General features: G+C 41.3%; 2 protein-coding genes across 2 annotated transcripts; one reads left to right on the top strand and one right to left on the bottom strand.

Annotated features, from left to right (window-relative positions):
* The first annotated feature begins 4,337 nt into the window (after positions 1-4,337).
* marcksa (myristoylated alanine-rich protein kinase C substrate a) lies at positions 4,338-7,087 on the top strand. The gene is made up of 2 exons (XM_020939669.2): positions 4,338-4,714; positions 5,566-7,087. The coding sequence occupies exons 1-2, from the start codon at positions 4,616-4,618 to the stop codon at positions 6,259-6,261; spliced, it is 795 nt and encodes a 264-aa protein (XP_020795328.1). The 5' UTR covers positions 4,338-4,615; the 3' UTR covers positions 6,262-7,087.
* Positions 7,088-8,427: 1,340 nt separating this feature from the next.
* LOC110162903 (histone deacetylase 2) lies at positions 8,428-13,138 on the bottom strand. Its single transcript, XM_020927850.2, has 14 exons — positions 12,988-13,138; positions 12,192-12,304; positions 12,001-12,118; positions 11,651-11,725; positions 11,266-11,404; positions 11,025-11,166; positions 10,740-10,832; positions 10,563-10,671; positions 10,345-10,485; positions 9,812-9,920; positions 9,603-9,733; positions 8,995-9,150; positions 8,849-8,906; positions 8,428-8,750 (listed from the first exon to the last, which is right to left on the bottom strand). The coding sequence occupies exons 1-14, from the start codon at positions 13,040-13,042 to the stop codon at positions 8,720-8,722; spliced, it is 1,470 nt and encodes a 489-aa protein (XP_020783509.1). The 5' UTR covers positions 13,043-13,138; the 3' UTR covers positions 8,428-8,719.
* Between the last annotated feature and the right edge of the window lie 386 nt (positions 13,139-13,524).

Here is a 13,524-nt window from a genome sequence, read left to right as displayed (position 1 = left end):
TCTCCGAGCAATGAAACTGCGGATTCCCCTTGATGTAGATTTGTATTGATTGTCACTTAGACAACCCATATTACCAAACCAAACCAAACAAAAAACAGTCTGCTCCATCTTATGATCTCATGGGGTAAACAGGAAGTCCTCCATTGGGTTTTTAAACTCCTCACACCTTTGCTAGAATCATTTTGGTACTTTCAGCTTTGGGAATTCCCAATCTTAACTAAAGTAAAAGTAAAGATTCACTGTTAACTTAAAAACTACAGCTTCAGGACATCACAAGGTGGAACAGAGCATTCTGAGCTTTGGAAATGTAGACAGACAAATAATAAAAAGTCCCTCAAACATCTGTGAATGGAACAAAACACAATTCCAGGTTTTTGATGAGGTAAAAACACTTTAACAAAATATAAGACTTTTAACACAAAGCATAAAGCTGCAAATATTTAACCAAATATTTAAAAGAGATTAATCTGTTCAATAAATGTAATAAAATACCTTTATTCTGTTTTAATAGACCGACTCGTGTCTACAATTGATGGCCCCTTCTGACCACAGCACCCATGTTTACAACAATGCTACACATATGCAAATGTCTGAGAGTGTGCCAAGTGTGAAGTCAGTGAGGAGTCAGCAGCAGAGCAGAGCTGAGCTGATACAGGAGTGGGGGTGACCATCTGCCCGCTGTAGGCACGCCCCAAACATGGCCCAGGACCATAGCAAGCACCTCGCCTTCCAAACAAAACCAGGCTTATGTGAAACAGGATCACCCCTCTCTGTCCCGGTGTAGGGTTCCTCTGCTTTTGTTCAGAAAGCACAGGGACAAATTTTGGGTCTTAGCAGCAAGTTGAGTCAGTTTTTTCCCACAGGGCACAAGGCATTCTTGTAAACACTGTTAGGAAAGCAAATACTGTATAGCAACCAGAGATTTACCACAAATGTGTTTGTGCTAATCAGAAACATATAGTGCAGTCCTACTATCGATATAATCACACAAGAACATAACCAGCGGTGAACATGACAAAGTAAAAGTAGTAAAGTATTGTAAAAAATGTAGGTATCTGAACTTTATTTACTAACCTTAAAGTACTTTTACTTTACCAAATCTGAAGGTGTATGTACTTTCTAACTCCAGCTATTCAGTTGTTTCAAATTCAGCACAAATCTTTATCAAAATCATTACATTTGACTACTACGTTTTATTAGATCTCAAAATCAGCATGAAACACTTTTACTTGTTACCCTCTAAGTACATTTTTAAACAGATACTTTTACTTGAGTTGATTTTTTTCATACTTTTTTTTAGGGTTTTTTAGTTGTTTTTTCTTTTTTTGCTTCAGTATCTAACAAAATTAAGTACTTTTTCCACCGCTGAACAACCTCAAGGATAAAAATGTAAGCTGCCAATACTGTCAAAAGCTATAAGAGTGTGCTATATGATATGTTATATAGAGTGCCAGAGGAATGGTATTTGGTCGTACATTTTACAAACTCCAAGTGGATTCAGACTTTATTGGGGAAAAGGTTTTGGCACTCCAGCAATAAATACTTTTATACAGAAATGATACATGCGAAAAGCTGTCACATTTTTGGCACAAAATGATGACTGAATTTGTTTCTGTGTCAGCCAATGGGTGTGCAACCTTGTATGAGGAAAAGCTATAGGCATTTTATCATGTTTTTCAAGACATTTACTGACAGGCTTTTGGAGATCATATGGTTGTTCTTTCAGATAATGAACAATATTCACAAATGCTACTACTTGAAGGTAATATACACTCAAAACCTTTAGATAACTGCATTTTAAGTAGATTAAAAACAAACAAACAAACACTTAGATGGACAAAGACATACTACGTTTATTTAAAATGGATTTCTTTCTATTTCAAGTGTCGTTTTTCCCCTTCATATTTCATGTGGAGCATTTGCCACCTGCTTATCTTAATGCTATTGCTTTGACAGGAATATTTCACAGTATGGCATTAAGTTTAAATATTTCAGGTGACTCCACCAGGCCAAGTTACATGTGAGATGTGTGGAGAGGCAGGCATGCTCACAGTTAAAATTATGGTCTTTTTTTTTTAGCAATAAAACAACTAAATAAATGCAAAATTTATATAAAAGATCATGTTTAATACAACAGGGTCAGGGCAAATCAATAACATCTCCATGGAGACGCCAGAAAAGTGACATTGTACACCTTTAGTAAACAATTGGTTATATATTGCTTTGTTGTTGTCCAATGATTTGATTTCAGTTAATACCATGGAGAGGGCAGGGCTGGCTCACACAAAGCAGAGGCAGAGGTGTTTTGCATGTCAGGTGAGTGTCCCGCTGGGCTGTTTTGCATTGCACTGATAACATTAGGACAGAGCAGCAGGAGGCCACAGGAAGTCCACCTATACGGCCCCTCCCACCTGCTCACATTTGACTTGTAAATAGCATAGACGTGTTCCAACTCTTCACCTCCCCCATGGGCACAGCAGGAGCCATCAACAAGAGCTCTGCAGATTTAAAACCAGAGGCAAGCCAGGTAGATTTTAATCATAAGTACTCAGGGCTATGGCTGTCACGTTTATAGCAGCTTTTTGGAATAATAATAATTTGAAGTAACTGTGCACCTGCCTGTCTACATGGAGTGTTCCACAATATGCCATCACATACAATATCTTGCTTAATTTCAATTTGCTGTTTTAATTGCGAAAGAAATGCCTTGAAATCCTACATTCTTACAATGAGTGGGATCACCTCTACACAGATCTGACCTGTAACTCAGCCTGGAATGTGACCTCCTAGTCTCCATAGAGATAGATGTTATGCTATACTGTTATCCGGCAAAGCAAAAACAAAAGTGACAAGCAGCTTTAATACATAGGTCCACATTAACGATACTTCATTCTGAGTTAAAATGTTTTGAAACACATTAGAAAACATGAGCACTTAAAACGTTCGGTTTTAGCTTAACACAAAAGTAGTACTTGTTATCATCAGGGTATGAGCTTGCAGCCAGTTGCTATAATTAGATCTGGGGCTCCATACATAGCTGTGATTTGTGTCTTTATTACATCCTAAAGAAGAATTCAAAGGTGGCCTGCATCACACGTATCTGAAATTGACCAGATCTCACCAGAGCTGAGACATGCAAATTAAATCAGTACACATTTAAAGATCTTATATTACACAAAGCTTTAAGTTGTGAGCTTTAAGTCATGTTATAATGTTGTTACCGTGGTACAAAGAAAATTTAAAAAAGCTTTTGGACATCAACCAGTTTTCACTTTTATAATGTTGTTACCTCATCAAAAACATACCTGGAGTTGTGCTTTGTTTCATTCACACATATCTGAATAACCCCGCATTATCTCCCAAAATGCTCTATTCTACCCAATGATGTCATGAAGCGGTAGTTTTGAAGTTAACAGCTATCTTTCATTTTTTGTTCAGCAGAGATCATCAATTCCAGAGCTGAAATTATCCAAATGATTCTTGTGAATGTGTGTAGAGTTTTAAAAAACACAGTGGAGCACTTTCTGTATTAAAATATGACATTACAAGGTGGAACAAAGTGTTTGAGAGAAAAACTTGGTCTATAAATATGCAGGGTTTGTGTGTTAAACTTGTGTAAATGAAACAAAACACAACTCCTGGTATGTTTCTGATGAGGAAACAACATTAAACCAGAACAGAAATAGCGTAATATAGTCTCTTTCAGCAACTGAGTGCGAGACAAGATACAGGATGATGCATGTAACAAAATTGCACTCACTAGATTGATAAGTTGGAAATAATGGGTAGAAGTCTGTCTGTAGCTCAAGAGGCCACATAAGTACAGACTATTCGATTTTAAATGTAGATCTAAATAAGCTCTTTAATTCCTCATTTACACTTCAAACCTATTGTTGTCTCTCTGCACCAATCACAAATCAGCTACATCTTCGAGTTAAACTGAAGATAGGCTGACCACAAAAGGTCACACCACCAGGATTTCACTGATACATGCTCTAAGCGAACACATAAAGTGCTAGCCCCTTTATGAAGAGGGACTGTGAGGAGAACAACAACTCAAGTGTTCACAAAAATGCTGAGTTGAAACATTTTAGCATGTAGATCAAAACAGTAGTTGTGTGGATCATGCTTCTTCAGCACTTTTAACACTATTCCTATGAGAAGACAGTGCAAGAATTTGTCTGGGTAATATTTGTATGACTGGACCTCTGTGCCTTGAACGCAGCGTTGCACCCCATTGTCAGTTCATTGTTCACCCCCTTTCCCTGAAGCGCCGCCCTCCTGATGAGCGGAGCTTGTCATTGGCTGCTCTCAGCTGTGATGCCGTCATCGTTTTGAGTCCCATTCATCTGTGCACTTGGGCGTTGGACGCGCATCTTATTAGCAGCAAGAGGGATTTTCCATTTTAGCAGCCTGGACGTCGGATTTTAATATTCCTCGCCTGGGCCTTATCATTTCTTCACCCTCCTCCACCGCGGGACCGTGCTTTGTCCGCTGTTGAGAGAGAGCAGAGCAGGGGACGCAGCGAGGGGCTCCCCGTTATCACGCAAACTCGGGTCTTTGTTCGCTTTGGATCGCCTGCTCAGGGTTCTTTGTTGGAGCGAACGGCAGCAGAATGGGAGCGCAACTCGCGAGGGCAACTGGGAAAGCCGAGCTGGCAGCTGAGAAACCCGGAGAGGCAGCTGTTTCACCCGCGAAAACCAACGGACAGCAGGTAAACCTCTGAGCGGTGCCAAACGCGCGTAAAGATGGGCACTGTAAATAAGCGGCGCGGAGACGCTGGAGCAACAGTTGATTTGGTGCGCTTTTTCACTGGGAATGCTCGGACACAATTAGTGACTAAAAGGAATTTGTTGTGATCAAATCCTAAATGGGGAAGTGCTTTTTTATTCTGCAGTGTTTGTTTGAGGTTCGAGGCCAACAAAGGCTACGGAGCACCACGCCTTTTGTTCCAGGCTGCTGCTGTGGGCTCGGGGCTGAGAGCGGGGGCACTGGGCCATGGGAGGGGGCGTGAGGTGGAGTGCGGGGTGCTCAGTGGGAGGCAGCACTGGCCGGGGCACTCGGCCGATTTGTCACAGTTCACAGGCAGATGTAGGCTGTCCGTTCAGTTCAGGTTTGGTCCTAACGGGTAAGACGCGCAGCTGTCGTTTGAACTGTTGACAAAAGTGGAGTAGCGCTGCCCTCTGGTGACACAGAGGCGAAAAGCAATAATAAGTAACTTGCAATAAGAAAACATTATTATTTCCATCGTGGAGGCCTACGTTCATGCACTATGAACAACTTGGAGATAGAATTTGATTTGTGCAAGTGCATAAATAACGTGGTATAAATAGAAATGTGGCAACATTGTAAAGATTTTTTCTTGTTTTACTTGTTGACCTGTGAGTGCCATGTGCCCTGTTATAGTCTAGCAGAATGCAGGGAATGTCAGTGTAGCCTATCCAGCAATGAGCTGAAGAAGTGGTATGTTGTAATGTGTTTTAACTATGTGGGTTAGCTGTTACCACACTCTACCAACACCTGTAGGCCTACTATGTCTGACAAACCTGTTTCTGTTTGTTTTAGGAGAACGGCCATGTCAAAGCCAATGGTGATGCTGCTGTGGAAGCAGGCAAAGAGGAAGTGCATGCCAATGGCAGTGCTCCTGCAGAGGAGGCACCCAAAGAGGATGGAGAGGTTAAAGCTGAGGCTTCTGTAGAGAACGGCACAGAGGCAGACAAAGTAGAGCCAGCCCCTGAGGCCGAGGCTAAGCCTGAGGAAGCACAGGCCTCCACCAGCGAGACCGAGACGCCCAAGAAGAAGAAGAAACGTTTCTCATTCAAAAAGTCCTTCAAACTCAGCGGCTTCTCTTTCAAGAAGACCAAGAAGGAGACCGGAGAGGGAGCAGCTGAGGCTGCCACAGAGGCCACTGAGGCTAAGGCTGAGGCCCCAGAGGCAGCAGCAGAAGAGCCCAAGGCTGAAGGGGAGGCGGCCCCTAGCACAGAGCAGCCAGCAGAGGAGCCCAAAGCTGTGACAGAGGCCCCTGCAGCAGAGCCCCAGCAGGCAGCCCCCACAGAGGAGCCCAAAGCAGAGGAGAAGCCAGCTGAGCCTGCCCCTGAGGCCCCTAAAGAGGAGCCCGCTCCGGCCCCTGTAGAGGCGGCCCCTGCTCCAGAAGAGCCGGCCCCTGCACAGGAGGCAGTGGCAGCTGAGGCCCCTGCAGAGGTCCCTGCAGAGGTCCCTGCAGAGGCTCCTGCTGATGCTCCAGCTGAGAGTGCAGAGTGACAGTGCCCCCTGTAGGCTGTCTTCAGAACTCAAACAGATCTCAACCCTTTGTAGTCCTGTCCCATTGGCCCCTGACACAAAACTCGCTCAGCCCTCTTCTGCCCTGGGCTGACAGCGGGTGGCTTTGATTTGTAAAACCAATTAACTACATCAGCCATATATTTTTTAAACAGTATTATTTTTATTTTGGGATTTTTATACAAAATGTAAAAAGGACATGGCCTTGGGGTGCAGCTGTCAGTGGGGGTATAGGTCACCAAATGGTAAAAAGTCTAAAATCCAATATGAGACCAGCATCCACAGAGGAGGACACAACGTTTACAACAGCAGCCAGCCTTAGCCCTCTCTCAGTGACTCTGTAGGAACACCACTATAGGCTTTCTTGTATGTTGGTTTTCTGACCTTATTAAAATGTAAGTATGTATAGGCGAGGGAGTTTTTAACTGTGATTATTGTACAAAACGAAATCTTGATCTCAAGGAGCACATGAAATTGCAGATTATTTCCATCCAGTCATTTTTAAACCAACGCATTCAAAACCAACCCAGATGAACTTTGACCCTGACCAAATTGTGACGTGCGAAGCGTTACTGTCTACACTGTGGCGTTCAGAGCATACTGAACCTGGAGACTTCAGATGCAAATATTTGTGTAGCATCTTGTTCTTGTTTTCTTTTTGTAAATAGTGAAGACACTTTGGCCAAATTTGACTTTGAGATGGAATGTAACTTTGCTTACAAAAATGCTATTAAAATGTCTCTGCTTAAGGTGTTCTAATTTTCTTGGGGCACACTAAAAGCGAAAATAAATGTGAATAAAAATGTGACTATAGAATCTGTTATTTGAAAATATCCTCAGTGGTCTATGTGTTTGATTATTATAATTTAGATGCAATCGTATGTATCTGTCCATGAGGTGGTTGTATCCACTTGTATCCCACTCAATCTTAGGACAGTGCTAATTCCAGCAGCAAGCAATTTAACCAAAGAGTATTTGATAACATGCTAAATTTGCAATAGTTAATACTGCATTTAGAAGAGCCCATATAGTATTACAATTGTTTTCTGGGCTACATTATTGTAATTCATCTGGTGCCTTGTTTAAGTTCAGGGTAAAGGTCCAGACCAAAATGACTGAGGGTGCATCCTCGGTTTAAAGTGGTGCAAATACAATAATCTTCCATTAAATGTCATTATTTTACCTGACTAAAATGAGGCTTCTGCACCCCAGTGGACCTGTGTCTGTGGTGAGCCTATTTCCTAAACCACTGACCTTATGTACAATAAATGAAATATATTTGTGACTTTTAGTTATATATATATATTTGTGACTGAGACTAAGGAGGACCCAGGGACCAGGTAAACAGGTTTAAAAGAACACTGCGGTTAATTACTTTAAGGCTTGCTGACAGAAAATATTGTTCAGATAAGATAAGGTAATCCTTTATTGTCTCCCATGGGAGAAATTTGTCTTGGGACAGGGGATAACATGCTCAAAAAATAGGACAACACAACACAAAGCACCACATAAACACCACCATAGAACAAAAACAGATATGAGACCAAGAATGACCACGAATGATGCACCAACAGGACCTTTAAATTATTCTTTACAGGCAAGCCCTTTGCATTTTTGTATTCTATTAATAATTGCACACTCCCTAAGCTTATGTGCACTTTTGATTGCACATCACATCGTGACCTTTGAAAGCTCTTCAATCATATTGATGAAAGACAGGTAAATCATAATGTTTTGGCCTTTGATGCCATCTGGTGGCAAAGCTGCAGATTACTATTCTTCCCTACTTAAGTCCTGCAAGTAATCCACATGTATAATACAAAAAATTGCCCTGGATTGAACTGGCTTATTGTGAGAAGTCCAATGTTATTTGTTCAATAATTGACTAAGTAAGCCTTTAAGTAACAGTTGTGTAGCTTTTAGCGTCACCAACATCTGGTAGAATCACACCAACCATTGTTCAGTAAGTGTATTTTAAATTTTGAAGAGGAAACACCTGCTAGACATTATATATTTGGTTTTAAATATAGTGCATTCAAATAATGAGTTGATTTCTTTAGTAAAACATCTACTGGAATGCTTAAAATTGTAATGCCAGACCGCAATCCAACATCAAAAACTGAAAATAAATACACTGCAGCAAACAAATTTGTATAAAAAGTTTATTGATAAATGCAAAATATCAAAATTCAGACATGATCATTTGCAAACTAGAGACTTTTGCTAAAAACAACTCAGAAGACAGAGCACATTGGAAAAAATTTAAAGGGGACCAATAGTATGGCAACTCGCAAGTGGACATTTTTATGACTACATAAAGGGATGACAGTCGACACAAAATATGCAGGTAAAAATACAATTCAGAATAAATATAATGCTTATTAATATGTGTGGCTGGATGAGGGTGATGGACAGCACCATGGGAGAGTTGTAGAGCACTTCAGGCACTGCTGGTCTGCTCTGCTTTCACACTAAAAACACAAATACACAACATTAGATTTTAATTAGTCAAAACATCAACTATTCTGGAACTAATGCTATACTGAACTTAAGAACATAAAGCCATTACCTTTTAGAATCTGTTTTTTCAGCACCAATGTCTTTCGACTTGTCTTCCTCTTTAATTTCTGAGGGAATGAACAGATAATTTGTTTGTTATGAAGCCAGAAATAAAGCCAGTACGTGGTCCTCAAAGTGTCACATTGTAAAGCATACCGGTCTTCTTTTCGTCGCCTTCCTTCTTGTCCTCTTCCACTCGCGGCCGCTTGGCTCCCTTCTTATTGTTGGCTATGTTCCTCCTGCCTCCCTCTCCTTCATCCTCAGAGTCTGAAAACTCTTCATCACAGGCAATCCTCTTGTCTGTGGCCCGAACTGAAACAACAATGGTAACAATGAAACAACAATAATATTGTTCATCAAAAGTTAAGACTCTAATTTTATAAGGTGAACTATGTAGCTTTTCAATCACATGCTTGTCTCCATGGAGATGTTAATGTTTTGCCTGGAATTTGCAACAGTTTTGTACTGAACCATTTCCGTGTCAGACATGTGAACAGGTGACCCTGGTCAGTTCAAGAATGCATGCTTTGGTACGTTTTTTTTTATCTACTACTGAACATTCATACAAGCAGGTCCCAGAACCACAACCTGAAATGTTACACAGTGCACCTTTAATTATGGTATTTGAGTAAATGTTGGTAGGCATATTTAAAGATTAAAGACAACCGTATCTGTTGAGACATTAACATCCACTTTCATGTATTTATTGTCACTTCCTCAATTATTTCTAAAGCCCATATGAAAATGCGAGAAGAGGGTCTTACTGGAGAGGCGTTTGTCTGGGTCCTCTTTATCCTCGTCCACTGTGTCTTCTGGGACAGCGTCCTCTGGGATGGCCTGCATCTGCACCCCTGGAGCATGAGGCAACATGCGCAGGTTCTCAAAGAGGCGCTGCCTGTCAGAGAGAGAGGGAGCACTTACACTTAGAGCATAACTAACAAGTAAACTTAAGGGAACTCAGAATAAACCATACTTTATTTTGTCCATGTACTCCTGCGTGTTCTGGTTGGTCATGTTGGATGGGCTGATGTGCAGTTTGAAATCTGGTCCAAAGTATTCAAAATAGTCATTGTATGGTAGTTCTGCAAAAGACAACATGACAAAGGTCAGAGACACAGTGTTATGGCCGTGGCAACAGTAAAAGGACTGAATGGCTATCATGCTGAAGAATTGCGGGTACTCTAATCTGATGAGTTCTCAGCCTTGGGGTATTGAGATATTAAAGCATAACACCATTCTAATGCAGCTGTCAATGTTGGTTTACAAAATAAATCTAAATAGGCTTATTTCCAATAAGATTTTAAAAAACACATTTTGTAGTCTATTTCTTTGGCCTTTGCAACCCCAAAACACAATGATTGCTATCACGGGGCTGTGACTGAAAAAGGTGAAGAACGACAGCTCACTCTTATTTACCTTAAAAGGTTAAAATTAAGACAAAAAAAATGGCAAATTAATGAAGACTGTGCAAATTATATAAATAAGGTTAGACACATGTTGGCTGACCATCAGGGATCTCTGTGTCCAGTGCCACAGCTGTTTCATAGGTCCAGCAGCGGGCCACGTTTCGGATGGTGTACCCCCCTCCTCCCAGCATCAGCAGAGGCAGGTTAAAGGACTTCATGTACTCCACACACTTGGCATGTCCTGACCAGACAAATAGCCCACAGTTATCACTCATCACATCATTCTAGCTTGTGCAGTTGAAGTAACCGCACTCTCACCTCGGATGGTCAGGTTAAAGCAGCCAAGTCGGTCCCCAGACAAAGAGTCTGCTCCACACTGAAGAACAATGGCACTGGGCTGGTACATCTCCATCACTTTGGCCATTACCTGCAACCATCACATAAAAGTTAGTTTTGTGTATAAAATTGTAATAGTTTGTAAATGTCCACACTCACTGGTTTGAAGATTTGTTCATATGACTCATCATCAATGCCATCTCGCAGAGGAAAGTTGACAGCATAATATTTGCCTTTCCCAGCTCCAATATCCTACAGACAATAATAATCAACATACAGCATTCTACAGATGACAAAGATTTACCCTATTTTGCCATTAAAAAGTGGCAGTTGTTATATGTATCGAGAAACTGAAGCAGAGTTTTATCTACTGTGCAGCAGCAGAGTGAAGTCTGAGAATAGAAAAGCCTGTGGGACAACTGGTTCAGTCTGTCCATGGCTCACCCTGAGGTCTCCAGTTCCGGGGAAGTACTCTCCGTATTTATGGAAGGACACAGTCATGACCCGATCTGTGGTGTAAAAGGCCTCTTCCACCCCATCGCCATGGTGGATGTCGATGTCTATGTACAGCACCCTCTGGTGGTACCTGTGCAACACAGCAAGAAGAAAGAGGCCAATACATAATGAAGCAACCCCGTTTTACAATAAATAAGGGCTACAATATAGACAATAGGTTCGAACCCACTTGAGCAGCTCCAGGATTGCCAACACGATGTCATTGACGTAGCAGAAGCCAGACGCCTCTGATTTCTTAGCATGGTGAAGACCTCCAGCCCAGTTTACTGCAATGTCAGTCTGCTGTCTGTTCAGCTTCACTGAGCCAGCTGAGCAAAATAACAGCCTATTGGTTAAAGGATTATCTATCTACACACTTTTGAACACAAAAAACCTACTCTAGATAAGAAATATTATCTGTATCACTGGCCTAACACTAAGCACTGCAGTGGAGCATCACACAACATTCAGTCTATATTACTCTGGTGACCACTTAAAAACTCATTAATGTTTGCTAGGGTGCCCAGAGGTCTTTAAACACTTTTTTATGCCATGTGTTGTTACTTAGTACTTACCAGCAGAGCCTCCAGAAGAAAGCTGACAGAACTCAAACAGGCCATCAAATACAGGACAGTCTTCTCCCACATTGACTGCAAAACAAAAAACGTCTTACCTTAAGAAGGCCTTTGGTATAATGCACATTAAACAAGTGCAGTGGTCATATGTTCAAAGAATGTATGTATTAAGCTGCATGTTCAGCTATCCAACAAAATAATCCACTGTTAGGAGTTTCAGGTGCATTTTTGATTATTGCATAGTGATGCACAATTGTTGAGGTCATATGTCAGCAGTACTCCTGGACGTGTGCAGTGCAAATACTACACAGCTCAGAATATGTTTTTTATATAAATAAATCAGAACTCACATCTCTGCATCTGCTTGCTAAACTCGGACATGTTGTCAGGCCTTATTGATCGGAGGAACTTGATGTAATCGTCACTGTGGTACTTGGTCATTTCTTCTGCAGTGGCTTTGTGTGGTCTCTGTAACGAGCACAGCATACAGTAAAAAAACTGAAATTGTTTATCTGTGTGGATCTAATTTGTTTACACTTACATAGATCTCCATTTTCCTGTACAGTCCATAGTTCAGGAGAAGGTTGTGTGTCATTCTGATGCGATGTGGCTTCATCGGATGTCCTTGGCCATAGTAATAATTTCCAATGTCACCTGTAAGACGTCATTGATACTGAATAATGATTGTTCATTATAAGCATGTTCATTTTAAAACGTAGGCCTTAATTTACCATAAATATATTTTGTCCACTATCACATCTGCTCAAAGGCTGTAGTAGTCACAAACTGAGCGGTCCACATAATTTATGCAACTATGCACATAGACCTATAATAACGCCATATTTTATGGAATCTTGGATCTTTTTTCGGTATAAAAGAGTTTTTAACTCATCTGTTACTCTTACAACAAGAATAACATTGTAAGTCAGCATTTAGATAGTTCTATATAAGATGCTTAACTTCACTAGCCCCCAGGTCCCACCGCTAGAAAAGAGAAAATCTTTTCTATTGAACAGTACTCAGACAATGAGCGTGCGTAACGACCAGTGTCTGGCACGACGCTTCGGTCCAATCTACACTACATCAGTCTCATTCATTTACAGAAGCCTAACTGCACTCGTGATCAGATCACTTTGACCCGCGGTGAATATGAAAATACTACATAAATCCGCGGTGTATCCGAGTGAAATATCTAACCCGTCAAGAGCGACACAACACCGCTCATTAACACCTCCTCGTTAGCTATGCTAGCTGCACAGACACACATTAATGCATTAGCGTTAGCTCAGAGGCTAACACTAGCCCAGATGCCCAGGTGGCTCCTGTGCGGGACTTACCGTCATAGTAGTAGCACACCTTCTTCTTGGTCCCCCCGGCAGTCGTGTAGGCCATGTTTACAACACTACCTCACAAAGTTGCAGATTTAGCAGATGAAGATCGCATGGACGGCATCAACACAGAAGAACACAGAGCCAGCGGAGCAGAGGGAGGGGCCAAGGCGAGGGGGCGGGGCGGGCCCGTACTTTAAGTGGGGGCCCCTGATCTCTTCATCCCATACTTTATGCCTATGTAATGCCAAAAGAGCCAAAACTATAACAAAAGTAAATTATGTAAAGGGTAGTAATGCTTGGTTGAAAAGTGCTGACCAACAAATCAAGAGATTAAAAAAAATGCAGTCCGAGTCCTCAATGGGGTAAGACATGTCATGGCACATAGACACTCATACACACCTCATTAATAAACAATATAATCTATTTCACACTAGAACCATCCTTAGAATGTAAAACACATATGTCTTGACAATCAGTGATGTGTAAATTTGTTTTTTTTTTAGATCCTGTATTGTTTTAGAATATAGGCTGTTGACACAAACA

Source organism: Boleophthalmus pectinirostris, unplaced genomic scaffold, assembly GCF_026225935.1.
Source record: "Boleophthalmus pectinirostris isolate CB_2022bp ecotype Guang Dong unplaced genomic scaffold, ASM2622593v1 HiC_scaffold_13, whole genome shotgun sequence".
NCBI lineage: Eukaryota > Metazoa > Chordata > Actinopteri > Gobiiformes > Gobiidae > Boleophthalmus > Boleophthalmus pectinirostris.
This window is presented reverse-complemented; position numbering and strand designations above follow the sequence as displayed.

Excerpts from the sequence above, each read along its gene's own strand:
- marcksa (XM_020939669.2), top strand. The coding sequence starts at position 4,616 with ATGGGAGCGCAACTCGCGAGGGCAACTGGGAAAGCCGAGCTGGCAGCT. Across the intron at positions 4,715-5,565 it reads CGAAAACCAACGGACAGCAG|GAGAACGGCCATGTCAAAGC; the intron begins GTAAACCTCTGA and ends TGTTTGTTTTAG.
- LOC110162903 (XM_020927850.2), bottom strand. The coding sequence starts at position 13,042 with ATGGCCTACACGACTGCCGGGGGGACCAAGAAGAAGGTGTGCTACTAC. Across the intron at positions 12,119-12,191 it reads ACAGGAAAATGGAGATCTAT|AGACCACACAAAGCCACTGC; the intron begins GTAAGTGTAAAC and ends TGCTCGTTACAG. Across the intron at positions 10,672-10,739 it reads ATGAACAAATCTTCAAACCA|GTAATGGCCAAAGTGATGGA; the intron begins GTGAGTGTGGAC and ends TGATGGTTGCAG.